Here is a 21,993-nt window from a genome sequence, read left to right on the forward strand (position 1 = left end):
ATGCCTTTAACGTGTAAGTTAATGATCTTGAAATTATGTTTAATAATTGTGTTATGTTTGATTCGTTAACAATCAAAAACAAAAATAATTGTTAATTCCTTCAGGGATATCAATAACGGCTTAGAGCACAGGTAGTCATTTGCATGCTTGAAATTATAAAGACCTACAATTTGTTTGTTTCTATGTAAGGTGTGTTGTTCAAAGATTAAAAATTTAGAAAACAACATTGTTCTTAAGTTATATTAGGTACAATTTTTATTGGTGTCTTATCATTTTCTATTATACTAGTACGCTTTCGTTAATATAATTTAATCTCCATATTATTAACAATTTCTCTGATATGATTTTTAATCTTTGCATTTAATTTTAGTGTTTTTAATCGTATGAAGTGTCTAAGTATCTTTTTAAAAAAAAACATGTTAAATGAGATATATTTCATATCGAATGTTACATTATCAGATAAAATTTATGCAAGTATAAGTATCCAATACATATACTTTTTTACCTTAAGGTTGGCACATTACGCGTCCGCTTGACTAATGCCACTAATAGAACGCCATATTGGTTAAATTTCGTATTGCTTTTGTTTGATTGTCAAGTTACACTTTTAAGTACAGCGAGGCAAGTGACGCCATTTACGTTTGTTCTGCAAAGAAATTAAATTTATTTGGAATTGTGCTATTGTGACAGTTATCTGTGAAATAGAACAGCATTGGTTTAATAATATTGGAATTTTGATTATGTTTATTTTGGTGAACCTGAATATTTGACATCGGTGAGTTGATATGATGCTGACCCGGCTCTAATTTTTGTTTTGTGTAGGTGTCGGTTTTATATACATTAATTATTAATTTATCAGAATTTCATATCCATTAAACATATATCTCACATTATCATGCTTATAACTTAGTTTTAAATTGCTTACAGATAATTATGAAGTGGCGGGAAATAATATTTTGACATTACCATTATTCAGTAAATTAAAAAATTTATAAGAGATTGCATTAAAAACAATAATTTGAATTTAAGATTTATTCCATTGTTAGTTATAATTGATGAATCCCATACGATCATTATCCTTATAAGAATTTAATCTTGTTGTTGATTTGAAGTTAGATATCTGATTCAATTTCTATTTGGTAAAAGTTCAGTAGTTTGGGTAAGGAAATATGTAATAAAAGTATGAATTGTCAATTTACTAAAAAAATTTACTAACATGTCTATTTCAATTTGCATAGTTTACTTTGAATTATTTAATTTCAATGAATATATATTGTTGTATGTTTAGAAATGTCGGGCGGTCGGTTGGTCGTCCTGGACCGCCTTGGGCGGGATGTGAAGACTTACCCTCTTGAAGAGGGATTGGCCACAATAGGAAGTGATCCTGTCTGTGACATACGGGTTATGCTGCCTACGGTCAGTCCTCATCATGCTACGGTCGTTGTTCATACTAATCAGGTATATAATTTTTTTTTTTTTTTAACTATTTAAATAGAGTTACAAATATATTGGTATGTAATGGACACTGCAGATGAAAAAAGAAAATTAACTCAAAATCATCACAAGTGATAATCTAAATGTAAAAAAAAATATTATATTATTAATTCTTAATTTTAATTTCTGCAAATTGCATTATTTTTGTATTAGCAGCCTGTAAATTTCCCAGTGCTGGGCTAAAGACCTCCTCTCCCTTTGAGGAGAAGGTTTGGAGCATATTCCACCAAACTGCTCCAATGCGGGTCAGCGGAATACACATGTGGCAGAATTTAGTTGAAATTAGACACATGCAGGTTTCCTCACTATGTTTTCCTTCACCGCCGAGCATGAGATGAATTATAAACACAAATTAAGCACATGACAATTCAGTGGTGCCTGCCTGGGTTTGAACCCGAAATCATCGGTTAAGATACACGCATTCTAACCACTGGGCCATCTTTGCAAATTGAAATTTAATATCATATTTAATAAAAATTATTATTTAATAAAATAAAATAAATAATAAGAGAATAAATATTATAGATGTCAACATGTAGTTTCACTTTAGCATTTTAAATGTAAGAAATAAAGAAAAGAGTATCATTCTATTTTTATACAAACACAATGTGGAGTCGCCACGACGCCGGTACTACATTAGTCGCGTCCGCAGACGGTGGTGCGCAGCGTGTCGGCGGGCGAGACGCTCGTCAACGGCGTGGCGGTGAGCGTGGCGGCGCTGCGGCACCGCGACGTGCTCAGCGTGGGCGGCCGCGCGCTGCGCTGGGAGTACGCGCAGCCCGCGCGCCCGCGCCCCCTCGCGCCGCAGCCCGGTACCCCCTCCCTTCTCTCGCAGTTCCCCTCACGAAGCTCGAGCCTATGTCGTATTTAAATTTCTAATGATCGATCTCTTCGAAATAAGTCAGTGGAACGTATATTGTGACGAATCAGTCGAGCGACCCGGGTAACGAAGTGTAACGTCCGTCACCCACAGCACTGGTGCGGCGGGCGACGCGCGCGCGCGGGCGGCGGCGCGGCAGCGAGCCCGCCACGCGCGCCGTGCTGGTGCCGGCGCAGCGCGCCTCCATGCCGGGTGAGACACTCGTGGCTGGGCCACGGTTGATGCTCGAATGTCAAGGCCGATTTGTATTTTTATTCCCAAATTTCATTCGTTTCTTTTGTCAGCCTCGTCTGGTGGAAAACAAGTAGCGATCGTGCAACCGCAACGGCGAGATACGAACGAGCAAGCCGGTGAGTATCGTGGACGACGAATTAATGATAATGTTCTTTGATTTACTCTATTTTCTGGGAACGATTAACTAATAGGCTTTTTTATCGTAGAATCTTCTCGATCGAATGCGAAGACTAGCAACAAGCGTCCGCGTACGAGTAGAAATGACGAGCAGGACTCCATCATCGAGGAGGCCGACGGCTCCAAGAGGTGAATTCGGAGTCAAATATATAGTTAGTCATCATAAATGAACAATAATATAAAAAAAGTAAAATGTATCAATCACAGGAAGTCGAGCCCGCGCAGCAGCCCGAAGAGCCCGCACATGCACGACACGACGAAGGCCACGCTGTGGATCGAGTCGCGCAAGACGCCGCGCGCGCCCGCCCTGCGCCTCGCGGCCATGCGCGGCGCGCACCGCGCGCGCACCGCGCCCGTCGCCAAGATACGCGCGCCCGCGCACATAGGTACGTGTGTAGCGCCCGCGCGCATAGGTACGTGTGTAGCGCCCGCGCGGGTATATATGTTAAAATAGATACATAAATACTTCAGGTCAGGTCAATTTGTGCGTTCCGTTTGGTGATAATGGTGGTATGGTGATATTTAATTTAAAAAAAAATGTAAATAATAATAATTTAAATTGAAATAAATCTGTAAACCAAGACTATAACTTTGTAATTGCATAAGTATTTATTCTGTTAACGATGGAGTTTTGTAGAAATAACATGAAGTTTGAAACTTAATATTGTGCATTTAGGTTGGTTTTCATTCTTTTTGATTCTAAAATAATATCGGGACATATTTTGTTTTTTTATATAAATCTGTAATCTGCTTGTTTATGTAGTATTTACAGGTATAACTTAAAACTTATGGGTAAGACACAAAACCAAAAGTTTGAATGTTTTTGGCTATCGTTAAAAAACTGACGATTTATTCCTTCATGAAATGAAAATAATTAAAACCGCTACAAATACTTAATTATCAAATGTTCCTCACGAGTCGGGTCATTGACCTTCATGCATTCACGATATAGACGGTACTGGCTTACAAAAAATTGCAAGTTTAATTCGTGATATGTAAATGTGATATTACTTTACTTTAAAATAAGAATTTCTTTAGATTGCATTTGCTGTACGGACGTGTGCATTTATATTGGAAAATTTATATTTATTTTTTAAAAAAAATTAATTAATCTGGATAATAACTTGTGTTTCTTACATTTAGTTGCTCAATTAACTCTAAATTAGGCGTCAACAATGTTCATAAACTATTTAATAAGATTGAAGGACTACATAATTTCTTCCCTAGATCACACGAAGCAAGCGGCTATCATGCTCATGACGGGCCACACACCGAAATCTAAGCAAAGTCCGAAAAGCAAACAGCCCTCATACGTGGTCAAAAAGCCGAGTCCAGTGAGACGAACACCGAAGCAAAAGAAGCCGAGTCCGACGAAGAAAACTCCGAAGGGAAAGAGTTTGAGCGGCTTAGAAGTTACTCCGAAGCGCATGAGCTGCTTTTCTGCCTCCCGATCCAGCGCTAAGGCAGCCGCGGACCTCACTGTGAGTCATTTTAAAAAAATATTTATAAACCTTTTCCGAAAATTGTTACAAGTGCATGTTTTTATTGACAATCAAATTTGTTTGTTTATGAGGATTTTATAAAAGAATAATATAAATGAGTTACATACAACAACATATTACCAAATATTCGCATACATTTTGTACACATATATACATACCACATACTTAAAATCTTAAAATTGCATGTGGTGTGGTAAGGTTTTATTTAACAACACTATAAATTCACAAAAGTTTTAAACCTTTATTATTAGCTCGAGTTAGTAACAGCTTTTCATGTTTTTTGTTGCAGGCATCAATATTAGAAATTACTGATTCTGATTCCCAAACAGTACGTGGAAGTAACACGTCAGTACGATCCCTGCGTAGAAGCACTTTGCGTTCACCAGTTTTACCAACTCCAAAAAAATCAGCTCTCAAAGATCCTTCAGCTAAGAAAAATACACGCAAGACAGAGTCAATCAAGTTCGACTTAAGTAATCTGGAGAGCAATGCACAAGATCGATCATCGGATATATTATTTATTACAGACACGACTAAAGAAAATTCATATAACGGTGATTCAGCAGACGACCTGTCGCTGCACTATTCAGACACTTCGACCACTCAGTCACCTTCGCCGAGAAAATCTATACATTCTAGGAGCAGTCGAATGTTAGAAAAATCTTTAGGAAGTACATTCGTGTACAATACACCTACACAGGAACACAAAAACATATCTTCAGAGTCACCTCATAGTCAAAAATGTTCAAGGGGAAGTTTAATTGTTCAGAAGGCGTTAGAAAGCTCGAATTTAGAATCTTCAAGGTATTCCCGAAGAACGACAAGAACTGTTTCAGATCATAGTTACAGCACCACAATTACGTCGGCCCGTAAAACTAAAACTTTAAGTCCGCGGTCCTCGAACCGAAATATAGAATCATATTCAATTGTTGACTTAGTGTCGATTGGTTCGAATGACTCTAATGGGAGTGTGTACAATTCCGCTGGTTCCAATAACAGTACAGTGGCGTTTGACACTCCCCAAACTATAGCCAGTAGAACGACTAGATCGAACAATCCATCGTTACTGGGTTCGAGTACTCCATATTTAAATAGAACTTCATCACCAAAACCTAGTCCTGAAGTAAACCGCAGTACCAAGTTGCGAGTGTCCACTGTGACCACAAGACGGTCTGCTTCCATCACTACGCCAGAAAACTCTCAGAAAAAGACTCCCTTCAATAGTACAAGGATTTCTAAAATGTCTCGAAGTCGATCCAGAATAAATGATAGCGATATCCTACTTGTAGATGACAATGAAGATTCGTCACCAAAATCATCGAGGCGTACTAGTAAAACGAGCATTGCTAGCCCCATAGTAAGGAAAAATATTTCTAAAACGGATGTACCACCTGAAAGTCCGTCGAATGGTACACTAACACCAACAAATCGGTATAGTCCTGCAGAAGCTACTACACCTGTACTTAGTATTCAAAGTCTGTTAGACCAAAGCGCATTGAGCCAAAGCTCCACAACGTCTAAGCAATCTGAAACTAGATCAAGAGTAGCAAATCTGAAGAGAAAAACTGTAGGTGCTATCACTTCACAGCCTAAAAAATATAGAACGAGCATTAAATCAAGGTCGCTAAGTTTTAGTAGTAAAAGATCTTTGAGAGCAAGGAAGTCGTCTTCTGATTCAATCAAATCACATCGAAAAACACCTAAAGAAAATCAAAAAATTGTAACTCCTAAGAGTGCTGTTAAATTAGTGCAAGAAGCAGTTAAAAATAAACATTCGACCGCAAAGAAGCCCACATCCAAGCGCTCGATAATTGACAATCTTGATGAATCTGACTTTGTAAAACAATTATTCAATAGTCCGGTTAAAAGAAAATTATCTCAGAGTATGACAGAGTTTTCCAGAAAACAACTTTTCGAGGATGTTGATTCACTTCCTTTAAGACCGGCAAGAAGAACCACAGCGTTGACAGGAAGGTCACCTGATAACTCCTTATTAAATCAATCTGAAGCATTCCCACCGGAAGTGTTTGTAAGCCCTTTAAGCACTCCCGGTAACAGCCCTAATTTATCTGGAATAAAACGTCTATTTGCTAAGAATACTCCAGAGAATGACTTACGAAACGTAAGAGGAGTGAAGTCATTGCTAAGAACTCCGCGTAATAGGAAATCTATCGGAAAAGACCTAAGTAAAGTTTCGGGCGTGAAAAAAGTGTTTGCTAGGTCGCCGAGAAACCGTTTGAGTGATGTGAGAGTTAAAGAAGTGTTTGCTGTGTCGCCTCAAAATGACTTACGACGTGTATCAGGGGTGAAGTCTCTATTTCAATCAACAAGGAAAGCGAGATCACCAAAAAATACCCTAGACGATTTAACGGGTGTGAAGAATTTATTCCGAAAATCGCCATTAAACGACTTGCAAAATGTAACAGGTGTGAAGAAAACCTTACGAGTCAATTCACCAAGAAACGATCTGACGGACGTTAGAGGTGTCAAACAATTATATAGACATAAGGAGATCCGGAACGATTTGAGCGACCTCAGTGGCGTCGAAGAAATATTCCATGAATCGCATAATCTGGATAGCACTTTCGACCAGTTGATAGGAAAACCACGCGTCAGATACTATACGAAATCTAAAAGTTTAACTACCATCAATAAAAACAAAAAACAAACGCGAAAGACCAAATCTCTTCACGATTCCATCGGCCTCATAACGGACAACGTCGAGCAATGGCTAGACAACGAACTGAAGAAACGAGTCCACAGACCCGACGAGTCTCCGACTCCGAAAAAGTCTATCAACAAAACGAATCTCACGCGGGAACTGCAGAAGCTCTCGACCGACACGATAGAGGGAAGCCTTCCCGTACGAACGTCGAGGGCTCGCAACGGCGCCCTGTCTCGGAACGCGGAGGCGGAGCTCCCACCGGAGCGCAAGAAATCCGCGTCGGAGGTGTACAGCGCGCACACGTTGCCCATCAAGAAGAGGTCTCTAGTGGAGCCCGTCGACCGGAGCGGCGAGAGCAGGAGCGCGCTGCCCATCAAGAAGCGGCTCGTGGCGCACTCCACGCCCGTCAAGGGCCGCGCGCGCGCCGCGCCCGCCGCGCTCGCGCTCGGCCGCGTGTCGCCCATCGCGCGCGCGCGCTCGCCGGGGTGAGCGCTCGCACACTTGCTTTCGTTCCTTTGCTGCTCAATTGACTAGTTTAATGGTTTATGTTATGGTTTATTATATGTTTTCGGTAATGATAATAAATTTATAAATTTCAGTAAAACACCACAAGCAAAAGAATCACCGAAGGTGAACGCAACGAAAGCGAGGACTACTAAATTGCCAGAAACTCGAATACCCGACGACTTGCCAAAACCGTCACCGAGGAGAACCCGTGGGAGGGCTTCGGTACGAAATAGTCCGCAACGAGTGAGAGTTACGAGGGGAAAGAAGATGGGTCCTCCGGTAGCTAACGCGAAAAAAAGAAGATCGTCAATAGTCATAACGAAGAAACCACCAGTAATGAGCCCTGTTCCTAAAACAACTAAAATCAAAACAGTAACAGTTACGAAAAGTAAATCTAACACGAGTCCAAAGAAAACTAGATCTAAGAGACAAAAATCTCAAGCAGAAGAAAAGGTTATAACTCCGAAAAAGACAAGGGCTAAAACGAATGTAAAAAGTGTCTCAATCACCAAACCATCACCACAACCGAAGGCCAGACCTACGAGACAAGGCAAGAAAATTCAGGAACCGGTTGTTGACAATAATGATATCAAGGCACCGAAGAGGGGCAGGAAAGCCGCTGATAACAAAATCGCTACTAGAAAGACTGAAGAATCAAAACCAGAACAAAGAAAACTTGCAGGAAAAATTGTTACTGAAAATAAATCTAAAACCAAGACACGAAATGTTGATATCGACCAAGCGCAAACACCCCCTAAAAAAACCCGCAAAAATAATCTAGAAATAAATCAAGTTGACAAATCCCAAAAACGATCCAAAGCAACGAAAGAGAAAGTTGAAAAACAAATTACTGTCGAATCCGATCAAATCCGACCCACAAGAGGACGCAAACCTAAAGATAATATGACTACTACAGAAACTGGTAAAAGACAGCGAAAAGTAACCATAGTAGAGGAGCCTACAGCTACCAAAGCCAGTGGTGTAGAAGTTGTGCCGAGAAGAGGCAGACGCGGCACGAAAGTAGCAGACAATGTTGAACCACCAATTGAAAAAGTCAACAAACAGGGTAAAAATGTTACAACTGGTATTAAAAAAGGAAAAAGAGCCAAAAATAGTGTAGCCGAGAGCGAAACTGAAGCTCCGACGGTAGATGGAAAAAGAGCTAAGAAAACTGCGCCCAAAGAACAAAATAAATATGTTAAAACGGTATGTATTTTCACATTCTTCGTTGCTAGATATTTATGATGTCGTTTTCAACATACATTTAATGATGAAATAAGTAATGAACAATGTAGTAATAATAAGCTAATGATATGACATAGATCATTGTTTCGATTTAGGAGACACGAGTCGTAGAAGAAGTACCGAAGACTAAGGGACGAAAGCGGAAGACAATAATTGAAGAATCGCTCGTCGAAGGTAAGAAGAAATGATGATATTTAACCACTTTCAAGAACAGTTCTGACTTTTTTGTCGACATATACTAGTGTTCTATCAGAAATACTTTTGCACATTAAAATGATTCCAAACCTCTTGCATGACTGAAATATTAATTTATGATTCCGCAGAGCCGGCCGACAAGCGGCGCCGCGGCCTCGGTGCGTACCCTCTGCTTTATTATTCAGTATATACGTTACGTATTCCTCGTTATATTCAAGGTCAAAGCTGTATATATTTATCTTTACAACTCCTGCCACTGGATTGGATTCCTCAGTACGTTATTGTTGCCGTGCGAGGAGCGCCTCCAATAGATTCCGCATTGACGGCGGAGCGACAGAGGCGCACCACACATTGGTGCACTGATATAACTCATTGTTCAAAATCTAATTGATTGACCTCAGCGTTTATCAGACATTAGAGCTGCGAAGATGCAATCTGTTTCAAATTTTAATGCTTTAGGAAAATAGTTTGTTTTGTAATTTTTACCTTAAGTAGTAAAGCTGTTCTTTTGGGTGTGAAGAATATAATTAAAGCCCTTCAAGAATTCCTCCAGCTTTATTAGAAAGTAATGACACTGTTAATACTGTTCATAATGACTACAGCAAAATTAATTCGACTTCCTTGAAATAGCCAATTACATACCAATTCGTGCAATTATCTAATGGGGTGGTGAAACATTTGAGATGGCTTTGTGATTACGTGTCAGTTTCTTAATTTATATGTTTTTTCATTCTATATTAATATTGTTACAGTCGTTCAGAGGACCTCCAGCCGGTCTCGAAGAAGATAACAGTATCTCTACGGCAGATACTCTCAAAGTACAAATTTGATTGTTAAGGTGAGGTATGATTTGATGATATAAATAATGTTCTCTTAAACAAAGTTGAATGCCCTTTAGTGAGATGCAGCAAATGTCAAATTTGATAAAATTGTTAAATAATGTGAATTCATAGAATACTACAAAAGTAAAGAAATTTTAGACTAAAAACCTTAGATATGAATTTAATAGCTTCTGTTGGGTTTCAAATAGAAATACATATATACTATGTAAACCACCATTCGTGCAATAATAAATAATCTCCCTACATTTATTTTGTGAATTATACTCAGGTCTGTGGCGATAATTTCCCAATTAATGATAAACTTAAACTATGATTGTTAAAACTCAAGTGTAATACTTTTATATTGAATTAATGTTTTATTGTAAGAATGGATGTTTGTTTATACTTATTTCGTATGAATAGTAAATTTGTCATAGCAATAATCTATTTAATTACAACTCATCATTGTGGTTGTTACAAAATAAAATTTATTACTTGACTTTTTTTTAATAATTATCGTTTTATCTTCCAGGTAAAATAGATGATACTTAGTATTTGGAGGTTTTGCATTTAGAGTGTAATATAATTTTTAATGTAGATTTACAATATCCTTTGAGAGGATTATACTATATATTGTTTTTTAGCGAAAAAAAAAGATATAAAACTATTTGAATTTAATATAAGGTGCTCTTCAGAGATGCCAAAATATAGATTAGTGTATACTTACGCCACAATGTTTCAAGCCTTTGTACAAAATGTAAATGATTGCAAAAAGCTGTGGACACATGTTTAACTATTAAAAAACAAATGACCGACAAATTCTTGAGTATTTACAACACTTCAATTTATTTGTTTATATATTGAATTTATTATATTTCCTTGGCTTAAGAACTTTTTAAACATATGTCATTTCGGATATAGCTTTTGATTTATAATCCGTATGAAATAAAAATCGCGATTCATTCAACTATATTGTTTACATTTTGTACAAATAAAAGCAAATAACTTAATAATTACTTCAAATTTCGATGTCTCTTTCAATATAATAGTTTTTATTGTGGCACTTGGAATTAGTTAATGTAATATTTTAACAATGGTGGATAAGAAACTAAGTTACATAATAAAAATATATTTAATTTGAAATGTTAATAAATTGGAAAGAAAAAGGAATACAAGAACTCGAATATTTGATCTTCAATTACCTCACCTAACATGGTTGCTGACACACTTAACATGTATTATATGTAATATTTTATACCGACTTGAAGACAATTCCTTCTTCCACATCGAGACGGTTTCAATATTAAAAGTATAGTATTTATCTTTATGTCCGATGTATCCTTTACCTAGTGTCTAATTGTGTAACTAAGGATTATGTGGACTTTTTGTTTTTATTAAATATGATGCAAAAATCTTACATATATGACAATAATAATATTAATACGATTTCCATAAATGGCTGTAAAATTTTTCATTATATATTTTTGTAATAAAACAATTGTATTAATTTGTATACCAATGTTTATACTTCACTTTTTTAACATATATTATAATGCTACTCATTTAGAAAGTCTTCTGTTGTAAAAGAACCTTATTATATAATACAGTATTGCATACATCTAGTTTCTGTAACGCAGATCAATCTTTACTAAACAAAACGAATCTAAATTGTAATTGAGTGATAGCATTCGATGACGTAATACACGACCAATGAGAGTTGAGTATTCGGCCAGATTTGATTTGCATTTCAGAAACTAGAGGTTAGTGTAAGATATTCCATATTTTGAATAAGTGTTATACACAAAAATGATATATAGAATATATATAACTTGCTCTACTTAGAGCAAAGTTTAATATAGTCTGTTTCTGTCACACATTTTAACAAAACTACATTATAGTTGTAGGATAACTTGAAAATTATAAATGTTTGTTGGTGATTGAAGCGATAATTGTCTCGATTTACGCGAATATTATATTTTAATAAAAGGTGCTCTTCAGAGATGCCAAACCTCTTACGATTTATATTAACTAGGCATTATAAACATAACATTACAACTATGCAACAAAGTTATTATTTTTTTATTTCACTGGGTTCACAGTATGCTATTATGTTTTGCCACCTTAAAACCATGTGAAATATCGAAATAAAATTGTTCTATCACATCAAGTTCAATAGTGAAACCAGTGAAAGTAGTAGTAAAAGTGAAAGAGATTATGATTTTGTGCAAAATGTAAAACTAACAAGTTAGGGTCACATCTAAAAATAAGAGATCATGATGATGACAGAGAGTCATGATTGCCTGATTATCAAACTAAATATTTACAATATTTTCATGAATACCTCCAATCTTAATATATATAATATTACACATGTATTAATGTGTACATAAGTATGTTACCTACTCGGTCCTCATATGCATGTAAATTAGTCCACAAAGAATCAGAAAATGTGTGTTTAATACTAGAGAACCTGATATTTTTAAATGTTTTACATTTTGTACAAATGTAATTGTAATAAAGTTTGTTGGAATGTAATTGCTAGTTAATGTTTGTGCTGTTAGAATTAGTTTTGTTAATTGAATAATTGTCTCGATTTAAATATTAATTATTTGTAATTTTTTTTTAGACAGTAAACTCAATAGAAATCGAAATCATATGACAAATACACTCATCCATGTTCTTAAAGTCAACACGACAAATTTGAAAATGGAACGATTGATGATATTTTCCTTTGTCATTGAATGTGTTGATAACAAGATATTGGAATAACCTCACTTTGACACAGAGACTGCAGAGCACGCAAACGAGCACAAGTGTTGTGTCGCTCGCGTGCTACGCAGACAGCGAACTAGATTTAAACTTCATATATATTGTAGAAATGTTGAAAATTACAAAGTAATGTTCTCAAATTGTATTTGAAAATAATGTAAAATGTAGCTCATATTGTATGCCGTTAAGCGTGGTGTAGGCGATTTGTAATTTAATTACAAGGGAACAAAATATTCATTTTAAAATCGATGACAATTAGTAATAGAAATAAGTTTTTAATATATGTATTAGAATTACTTTGAAATATTGCTTTGTTCCAAATTTAAATTTACGTTGAATTATATTAATAATTATGTGATTATGTACAATGTTTTATTTTAATATAACATCCCTTATGTTTAATTACAATACATTTTATTAGTGATTAGTTTATTTATTGCGCTCTCGAAGAGTTGATTTAATTTTATGTTCAGTAAGACGAGACGTCCCAGTGGTAAGAATACCAGAAATCTTTACTGAAGATTCCAAACAAGCGCTACAAACTGCATGTTTCTGATGACCTTTTGCCACAGTATACGCTAACTTGTATTGCAGTGGCGTGCTGCAGTAAGCAGGGAGCACCACACTCTCTAAAGGTTTTGTTTCAGAAGTTGGACAGTTACAGGGTATTCTTTTTTTTAAATGTTAGGTATAAAGGCTTATTCTTGGTTAGCGAGTTGTGTTTTCAACAGTATGCGGCGCCGAAAGAGTTAGACAATTGGCTATATCATTATATCGACCAGTTAGACAACTGGTCATTATTTTGGTTTTCACAGTTTGTACTCGGGCCGTATACTAATCTTGGGACCTTTGGTATATTTTAACGGTTAATAAGTTACTCTCAGTATTTATACACTCAGTTATTAATTTACACAAAAAGCATTAATGAAGAAGCCAGATTCTGAAGTCGTTAAAATATAGTTCGATTAGAATGACAGCCGTCAAATTCATCCAATTAATATAAATAATTAAAGAGAACTCTCAAAGTTGTTATTAATTTTAAAACGAAACACAAAACACAATGGTCCATTTTATTGAGGCGGACGTGGGGGGGAGCGTCAGTCGGCCTGCGGACGCGCGCGCACGGGGCCCGACACGCGGAAGATGGTCGGCAGCAGCGCGCCCAGCGCCGCGAACAGCGCGGGGCTCATGGCGGCCGGCAGCGCCGCCGTCAGCGTGCGCAGCGCCGCGCCGCCGCCGCCGCTCGCCTCCAGCACGAACCCCTTCACGCACTTCAGCACCAGCTCCGCGCGCCGCATGCACCACGCCGCCGTCATCTCCTGCAAGCGAGCCCGGTCACGCGCGTCCCCGCTCGCCTCCCGGGCGGGGAGGGGGGGGGGCGTGGTCACTCACCTCCGTCAGCTCGTGCCGCAGCAGCAGCGGGATCGCGATCGAGGTGACGTCGTTGCAGCAGGCCGCCTTCAGAATGTTGCGGAGACCCAGGATGGCGGGGTGGCGCGACGTTATGTCACCTGAAATCGATCGGAGCGATGACCACGCATCCGCGGTGGCGGCGACCCCCACGAGTCACGCGCTGCGTGCGACGTCAGTGAATAACCTGATTTGAGCGAGTCGTCGTCGACTACGAGATGGAAGACGACGTGCGCCTCGGCCAGGTTGCTGTGGCGCGTCACGAACACGTCCCCGGGCTGCAGCGCCCGCCGCGCGCGCGCGCCGCCCTCGCGCTGCGCGTTGCGCCGCCCCGCCTGCAACACGAGCCGCGTCAGAGCCGAGCCGCCCCCGCTCCCCGCCCTCCCCGCCCTCCCCCGCCCCACTCACGGGCTCCTCCACCGCCTCCGCGATGCGCCGCAGCTGCGCGTCCAGGTCGGCGAAGTGGTGCTCGGTGGCGGCGCGCAGCTGGGGCGAGCGCACGCGCGCGTCGGCGCACAGCACGGCGCCGCTCAGCTCGCTCGAGTACAGCGCCAGCGCCGGCTGCACGCGCGACCAAGCGCCGCTGCGCCGAATAGTGGTCGAGTCAAAGTGGCGTATTTTTATGCAAGAGAGTCGGGCACATTGCATACGTCGACGAGCCATCGGCGAAGATTTACGTCCGAGCGCTCACCCGTCGGCCCTGTCGCCGGAGCAGAGATCCATCATGTCGACGGCCACGAGTCGGATGTTGTGCGTCTGCTTGAGCTGCGAGCCGAGGTGTATGGTGAAGCTCTCCTCCAGGCGCGGCGCGAGCGGCGCCAGCGGCTCCGGCGGCAGCGCGCTCAGCGGCGACGTGCTGCCGACCGACGTGACATATTCATACATTATGTTGCTTACTAGTTGATGTTATGCAGTCGTAGTAGTAGTGCCGGGGTAGGATATCTCTGTTAAATTGTTTCATACCAGCTGATAAAAACTGTTTGACTGTGATTTTATTATGAATATCAAAAAGTGAAATGCTTCAATATTGAATTAAGAAACTTGAACTTAAGAGAGCCAGTGGAGCGACAATTTTCTCTAGTATGTTAGACTATTCTAGTCTCCAAAATTTCTATTGAAAATCAAAACTAATAATAATGACCATTTTTAATTAAAAAGTTTCATTACCTTGGAGTAACTCTTTCATCAGTCTGATATTCGTTAATGGCAGTCATGAGCCAGGCTCTATGAGTGGCTCTCTGAGTATGTCTCAACGCATCAAGTTGAGAGTCCCACCGCCCCGCTGCCAGGCTTTGCTGTTCAAAATGTTGTGCTGCTAATGCATTAATTTCTTCTTCAGTCGTTGATACATTTAGAAGTCGCATTTTCTCTTCCATTTCTTCTGTTTGTCTGTAAATTATATCAGACTTAGAATACAAATACAGAACAGCACAGCACAAGTGTTATACGTTTTGTGCATTTATTAATTAAGACATTTACAAAGTAGTGTCAACAAAATCTTTGAACAAGCCAGACTTTAATATTCTTTAATTTTATATAACACTTGAAGTGCAGAAACTGTTCTTACAAAAAAACTCACTTTTGTGTAAGTTTTTGAATATCCTCATCACGGTTTTTCAACATATTCATAACAGTCTTAGCATAAGAGCTTTCCACTTGCATAATGGTCTCCAAGGCGGGTGAATGAACCAACTTGTGGTAAGCTGCTGCAAACACTTCTTCATCTGACGTTCCCTTTTGCTCAGCAAAGTCTACGACATTCTCTTTGAATTGTTTCTCCCAATTTTTTATTACACTTTCTACATCGAGCTCGTTATTCTTAAACTGATCAATAAGTTTCGCATCTCGTTCATTATGAAAGTTTTTCGTTTCTTCTGATACAAATTCAGCTAATTTTTCATTAAGTTCTGCAATGTGTTTATTATTTAATTAATAAAATAATTATAATGAAACTAAAGCTACATCAGATTTGTTATTGTGTTCTTTCTCTTAGTTAATTATACTTAAAGGAATATCGGTAAGGAAATAAAGACCAATGAGAAATAATCTTTAGGTACATTAGGTTCAATTTAATAACTATGAGTAGTATTAGCAGTATACTTTCTTGTCGACAAATGTCTTAAATAAAGCGGTATTGCTGTAAATCCCGGACACATTATCAAAGACGGTAATTTATGCAATGTGAAATATTGTAATATTATTAAATTATCTAATTACCATCCTCCAAGTACACCGGTATATGAAACATTTTTAAAACTCTTTGCACGAGCTCTCGCGTCGAGCCGTCGTATGGGATTTGCACGGGCACTTCCAGTTTGTATAGTAATTCTTCGTTGGTACATGTTGGAAAGGAGAATTCAAAGGTTTTGGAAGTATTTTGTAATGTTTCCGAAGTCATTTTGTCAACAATAATACAACACAAAACGCCTACTTCAATTTTGTTTGACAGAAACGTCAATTTGATTTCAAAATACATTTATTTTGACGGCTCGTTTTGGATACACACTCTGAAATATATTTAAATAAGTAAGTAAAGTCATGTATTTTATTATGCTGAAGTCTAAATAAAATTATTTATTCAAGTGGGCACTTCTAAACGGATATAACAGAAATATATTCAATGTAAGCCTATTCGAAATATAAATACGTAATAGTTGTGCTAATCCATCAATTGAATATCCTATCGGTTAAACATTATTTACATAAAGAGTTTGCTTTAAAAATATTGATTTTTGGTAACCTGCATTGCATGTACCTTTTTCTAACTTATTATTATTATTATCATATTTGTAATATAAAAAAATGGCTTCAATGATTCTACTTATTTATATGTTATAAATAAGTTGAAAAGGGAACCTTATCAACTTAGCTATTTATGTATAATAATTAACGGATTAAATAACACCCTCTTAGGTGATAAATTTTTAGAAACGCTGTATATTTTTCCTAATCATTGTTTATTAGTAAAAAAATTTAGCGATACTGAAAATTTATCACCTAAATACCAAAACACAGGTTTCCCCATTTATAACTTTAAAAAATTGCGACCTTTTAAAAACAAAATCAAATTATTCTTTAAGTAAGTAGGCTCATGAAAGCACTTTGAATCAGTCATTACAGCGTTGAATTTAATGTAAACTACCACCGGTTTGGGAAGTAGATTTTACCAAGATGAACCGGCGAGTATGTGTTTCTGGGATATAGGTAAAAATAAATATTGTAATTCTAACCTTAATATTAGGGCGTTTATCAACATTTTCTAATTTAAGTGGCCTTCGGTGCTACGGAATGTGCAGCACCTTCGCATTTCGTAACAAAGCACAGGCACGATGTGCTTTGCTGCAGCAGGCGGGTGATGAAGCCACTTTGCGCTTTCAGTTTCTTAAAAAAACACTCTAGGGGTAAGACCGACAAGATCATAATGAATGTATGAATTTAAGCCTTCTAGCAAAAAAAAACCACAACAAACATATTGTTGTAATCAAATGTAATATTGGACTAAACCTCTACCACATACGACACTTTGTTTCCCCAAAATCGTGCGGTAGAATTCTAAGCCCAACCTTTTTTGCTGCGGTGGTGTTAAAACGTAAGTATTCAAACTTTTATCTTAAGTTTTACCCTTTCGATATTTAATTCTTCAACTTTTATTAAAACTTTAAAACATGTTATTAACTCATATTACTAACATCAGAAATATCAAATTTCCACTAAAATTTTCTATCCCCATTTAGCCCCTTTACGAGATGAATTTTGAAAAACTCTCTTAGTGCTAACGTACATATTCCATAAGTAAAACCTGTGCTAAATAATGTCCTCTTAAACCCTTCGGTTTAAGCTATACGTTGTTTGTCAGTCAGTCATTTTAAAATGTTGTATTAAGATGTTAATTAAATTATTGCTTATTCTCCGTGAAAAGCAATACCTCTTACAAACTCTCAAACCATTAACTTTCCGCTTTCTTATTTTTATTAATTTAATATTTTGTTGAGTATATTTATTATTATTATTTTTGAACAGGGATTTTAATTATTTATTGACAGGCCAAGTTAAAAATATAAATATATCAGATCGATATTATTATGAATATCATACTTATATAATAAAGGTATAAGTTTTGTTTGTTTGTTTTCCGGTTTCACAAAAACACACTAGCAAAAAATATTGACCCAATTGTTGTGAAATGTTGGGACTAAATATGATTAAAAATAATGATAATGGTCATAAAAAACAATACAATATCACAATTTTAACAGATTCTTGTAAAAATAGAAAAGCAGTCAAAATTGATCATTATGGAAAACTCGTTGATGCTCAACTTTACACCATTAACGGAATTTGAAAACTTTGCTCAAATGACAGCTTATTCGGCAGCTTATTCCAGTCTTGAGGTCTTAAGTCCAACTTCAGGGTTGTCAGAAGCTACTGTGTTTTCTGATAAGGTATTCTCAGTAGAGTCTTTTGTAGTTATGAAGTTAGGAGTGTCACCCCCGTGACTCTGAAAGAATCGAAATAAAACTAGTTTTTAACGGATTTAATCGCGTATATTATTTATTTTAACATCCCGACGTTTCGAGCACTTTGCAGTGTTCGTGGTCACGGGCAGACCGTGACCACGAACACTGCAAAGTGTCCGTTAAAAATTAGTTTTATTTCAATGTGTAATAATCGCGAAAATCTAAGACAACATTATCTGAAAGAATCGGTCGAATCCCATTGAATTACAGTCCGCACGAAGTATAAGACTAAGAGGGTAAAGAAAACACTCATGTAGTTTTCACTGTTAAGAGTGGTCTAGTGTAACTTGAGCAAAAATACAAGTACAAGATAAGAACAAGAAAAAGTTACGGTGGGCAAACATTGTGAAGTTGGTTGCAGTGGGATATTGGCTTCCACTAGGTACATGTAAACTAACCCGCAGCGGGAGCGTGACAGGGTAAGCTCCAATTCTTCTTCTCAAGAGAAGATGTGGCCATACTCCAGCAATAGTACATTTACGAGCTGTTGCTTTTAATACTATTTTAGAACTTTCCGCATTGGTGTTAGTTTTTCGTGAGTCGATAATAAAATGTAATGTTTCTCTGTTGAGTAAAGATTTTTATTTACAATGTTAAAAAAAAAGTTAATGTTCAGTTTCGTCAGACGTAATATTGAGCAAAAGTTCATATAGGTTGTTCCGATAAAGTGCTATACAAAGTGTAACTGTATTTTACTTAGCTATCATGTTAATAATTTAAGAACGTCTGACTCGTTTTTGACCGAATATTTGGTTTAAAAATAAATATCGGAAGTTTGTCTGTGCCTACAAAGGTGGTTCCATGATAGTACACATTTGTTCAATATGAATTAAATCCGTCTCTACTTAAAAATAGAAAACTGTTTTGAGTGTTATTTCAATTTATATGCCATTTGCCGCAAGTATTGTTTGTGATGGTGTGTAATGAGAAGTCCAGGTTACTTAAGACATGACCTTGTGGGGCCTTGGTTTACTCAGACTTGATTTAAATCTTTATTTCAACAGAAAAATATGAATACATAGTATTCCATACATATCCCTCGGCTTCTGCCGTTTGACTCAACAAACACCCGAACTAGGGACAGTTGTACACGATATTGGTATAGTAAAACTATATTTCATTATATATAAATAAAAAAATGGAAACAATAAATTACATAGAGAATTTAAATAAAAAAGTTTTCGGTTCTCATGGCGTTTAATCCGATGTGAAGAACCGGGTGGGCCGGGTGGTAGCCACCTCCATATTCGAGCTCCTCAGGTGGGCTAGTGAAATTACGCAGCCTCGCCGCCTTCCTCCTCCTCGGCGCTGGCGGTCAGCATGGTGATCAGCTTGGTGGTGTCGATGAAACCTTTGTCGTCGATTTCCATCTGGTCATAAGCTTCGTCGACTTCGTCGGCGGAGAACTTGTCACCCCAGGTCATGAGGGCGTGCCTCAGTCTTTCGGAGTCGATCTTGCCATCGTTGTCGAAGGTCTTGAAGGCGTTGATGACAACGTCATCATCGTCGGCACCACCAGACATGCGGTTTGCGAACAATGTGAGGAGCTGAGTGAAGTTGATGGGGCCAGAGGCCTCGCTGGTCATCTCGTCGAGCTCCTTCTCGCTGGCGAGTCTGCCCAGGGAATCGAAGGTCGCGCGGAGGTCGCTCTTACCGATGATACCGTCCTTGTCGTGGTCCATTAGCTGGAAGGCCTAGACAAACAAAGACAAAATTTAAAATTACAAAATATTTTTGAATTCGACTCTTAAAATCCTAAAGAAATATGAAGAATGTTGATGTTATTATCGACATCAGATTTTACTAAGACCAAACCTCTTATGTTTATAAAACAATATACTACGCACGAGTTAAACAAGCCGCTGAGATAATAGATTTGTGTCACATTACGGATTCGATATTGTTTATTCCAGGGAGATTGCATTTGCAAAAATACCAACTACTCAATTTCAGATGGTGTGTCAAAAGTTACTTAATTACACGGTGATTGAGCCACCAAACTACTAGATTACTTATATCCTGACCTCTTTGAATTCGGCGACCTGCTTCTGGGAGAACATAGAGAAGACATTGGAGCCAGTACGCTTGGCCTTGCGGCTTCCACGTGACTGTCTTTCAGCGGGCGCTGCCGCCTCTTCAGCGGGTGCGTCTTCTTTTGCCTTCTTCTTCTTGATCTTCTTTTCTTTGTCCGCCTATAAAAGATATATTATATTTATAATAATTTCTTATATTCTGAATACGATGTTATAATTAGTAAAATGTTTATAAAGTTTATTTTCTTTATGTAATAACATTTACTATTTAAGTATATATAGTTCAATATTTAACATTGAATGTCATACCGATACAGAACTGTGTTTGTCACATTTTCCATCGATTTCGTTTTGTTATGTATTTGGTATTCTTTGATCGTCGTTTCATATTTTTACTTTATGATAAATCTTAAGTTTCTTTTCATACGATTTCATTTAAATTTATTATCTTTTAGAAGACAATATAGTAATATTGGTAATTATTATTCAGATTGGATTGATTGATTAAAATAAATAAAAGATATTTGGCTTGAGCTTAATAAATCTCAATATAAATTTCTCTGCCAGTAATTGATCTATTATTGAATTTCATTTCGACAGTTCCCGATTTGGCGTTGGAAGCGTGGTTGAAGGCGCCTTTATATTTAGACGAATCGGCATCTGCTTACAGACGCGAACGTGAAATCATCAAAAATAGAATCTTGTACTAGTTTCTGTTACCGGGCCATTTGATTATTTTAAGTTATATTTAAAAAAAAAAATCAGCTGAACTATTTTAAAATTCCTTATTCATTTTTTTTTACGTTTATCTTGGTGTTTATTATTTGGATATAGATAATCAATTAAATTGAATTTGTCTCGTTATTACATTTCAGTATTGAATTTATTAACTACTTTGATTCTAACGAATTTAAAATTCGAAAATGCCACTCGAGCAACCGAAATCTTTATCTAATGAAACATTGCTATCAACGACTAGATCAATAAGAAAGTCACTCGCACGCACATCATCGTCATCACTAAGTTCACTAAACACTTGAACCGCCCGTTTCACTTCACTAGACTTACCATTTTGTATAGTTTGTTGGTTCGACGGAAGAGAGACTGTACCGCTCGGCAGTCCCACCCTGACTCCGAGTTATCGTTCCCGGTCCAGCGTCCAAGAGTTTTCCCCCTCCCTTCCACTGCCCGGATTCGGTTCCTGCGCACGATCCCATATATAGTTCGTTAAATAATATCTGTACCGGGAACGCATCACAACTCTTTAGTGCGCTCGGACGTTCGGCCGTGCCCAACGATTTAAAAATAATATCAGCTACTAGCCTCGGCGAAGATTATTGGTTTTGCAAAGTTTCATTTCAAACGGTATTTTGACTGTTGCGATCTTTAATAATAGCTATACAATTAGCAACCCTGTTAAAGATACATCGATCGATGTTTAGTCTGCCTGATCGGGATCAGGATTTTTGATTTTAAAACAAATATTTGACTTCTTATATTCATTCTGTCAATGTAATTGCATGAAATGAAATCAGGAAATAATA

At 37.7% G+C, this 21,993-nt stretch overlaps 3 protein-coding genes across 3 annotated transcripts; 1 reads left to right on the forward strand and 2 right to left on the reverse strand.

The window, feature by feature from the left end:
- Nucleotides 1–576: 576 nt before the first annotated feature.
- On the forward strand, nucleotides 577–12,667 carry LOC125072999. The gene is made up of 13 exons (XM_047683641.1): nucleotides 577–775; nucleotides 1,289–1,434; nucleotides 2,524–2,566; nucleotides 2,659–2,724; nucleotides 2,815–2,914; nucleotides 2,993–3,171; nucleotides 4,013–4,266; nucleotides 4,577–7,437; nucleotides 7,552–8,665; nucleotides 8,800–8,878; nucleotides 9,028–9,057; nucleotides 9,652–9,737; nucleotides 10,253–12,667. The coding sequence occupies exons 2-12, from the start codon at nucleotides 1,291–1,293 to the stop codon at nucleotides 9,687–9,689; spliced, it is 4,908 nt and encodes a 1,635-aa protein (XP_047539597.1). The 5' UTR covers nucleotides 577–775; nucleotides 1,289–1,290; the 3' UTR covers nucleotides 9,690–9,737; nucleotides 10,253–12,667.
- Nucleotides 12,668–12,846: 179 nt separating this feature from the next.
- On the reverse strand, nucleotides 12,847–16,349 carry LOC125073051 (protein C12orf4 homolog). The gene is made up of 8 exons (XM_047683734.1): nucleotides 16,117–16,349; nucleotides 15,479–15,806; nucleotides 15,067–15,288; nucleotides 14,591–14,755; nucleotides 14,308–14,482; nucleotides 14,087–14,234; nucleotides 13,882–14,000; nucleotides 12,847–13,808 (listed from the first exon to the last, which is right to left on the reverse strand). The coding sequence occupies exons 1-8, from the start codon at nucleotides 16,295–16,297 to the stop codon at nucleotides 13,587–13,589; spliced, it is 1,560 nt and encodes a 519-aa protein (XP_047539690.1). The 5' UTR covers nucleotides 16,298–16,349; the 3' UTR covers nucleotides 12,847–13,586.
- Nucleotides 16,350–19,395: 3,046 nt separating this feature from the next.
- On the reverse strand, nucleotides 19,396–21,659 carry LOC125073029 (myosin regulatory light chain 2). The gene is made up of 3 exons (XM_047683706.1): nucleotides 21,518–21,659; nucleotides 20,441–20,608; nucleotides 19,396–20,110 (listed from the first exon to the last, which is right to left on the reverse strand). Exons 1-3 carry the CDS (start codon nucleotides 21,518–21,520, stop codon nucleotides 19,691–19,693), a joined length of 591 nt encoding a protein of 196 aa, XP_047539662.1. The 5' UTR covers nucleotides 21,521–21,659; the 3' UTR covers nucleotides 19,396–19,690.
- Between the last annotated feature and the right edge of the window lie 334 nt (nucleotides 21,660–21,993).

The sequence above is a fragment of the Vanessa atalanta genome, chromosome 23 (assembly GCF_905147765.1).
Source record: "Vanessa atalanta chromosome 23, ilVanAtal1.2, whole genome shotgun sequence".
Taxonomy (NCBI): domain Eukaryota; kingdom Metazoa; phylum Arthropoda; class Insecta; order Lepidoptera; family Nymphalidae; genus Vanessa; species Vanessa atalanta.

Excerpts from the sequence above, each read along its gene's own strand:
- LOC125072999 (XM_047683641.1), top strand. The coding sequence starts at position 1,291 with ATGTCGGGCGGTCGGTTGGTCGTCCTGGACCGCCTTGGGCGGGATGTG. Across the intron at positions 4,267-4,576 it reads AGGCAGCCGCGGACCTCACT|GCATCAATATTAGAAATTAC; the intron begins GTGAGTCATTTT and ends TTTTTGTTGCAG. Across the intron at positions 7,438-7,551 it reads GCGCGCGCGCGCTCGCCGGG|TAAAACACCACAAGCAAAAG; the intron begins GTGAGCGCTCGC and ends TATAAATTTCAG.
- LOC125073051 (XM_047683734.1), bottom strand. The coding sequence starts at position 16,297 with ATGACTTCGGAAACATTACAAAATACTTCCAAAACCTTTGAATTCTCC. Across the intron at positions 14,483-14,590 it reads TCCGGCGACAGGGCCGACGG|CGGCGCTTGGTCGCGCGTGC; the intron begins GTGAGCGCTCGG and ends TATTCGGCGCAG. Across the intron at positions 14,001-14,086 it reads CGACGACTCGCTCAAATCAG|GTGACATAACGTCGCGCCAC; the intron begins GTTATTCACTGA and ends GATCGATTTCAG.
- LOC125073029 (XM_047683706.1), bottom strand. Across the intron at positions 20,111-20,440 it reads AGGTCGCCGAATTCAAAGAG|GCCTTCCAGCTAATGGACCA; the intron begins GTCAGGATATAA and ends TTGTTTGTCTAG.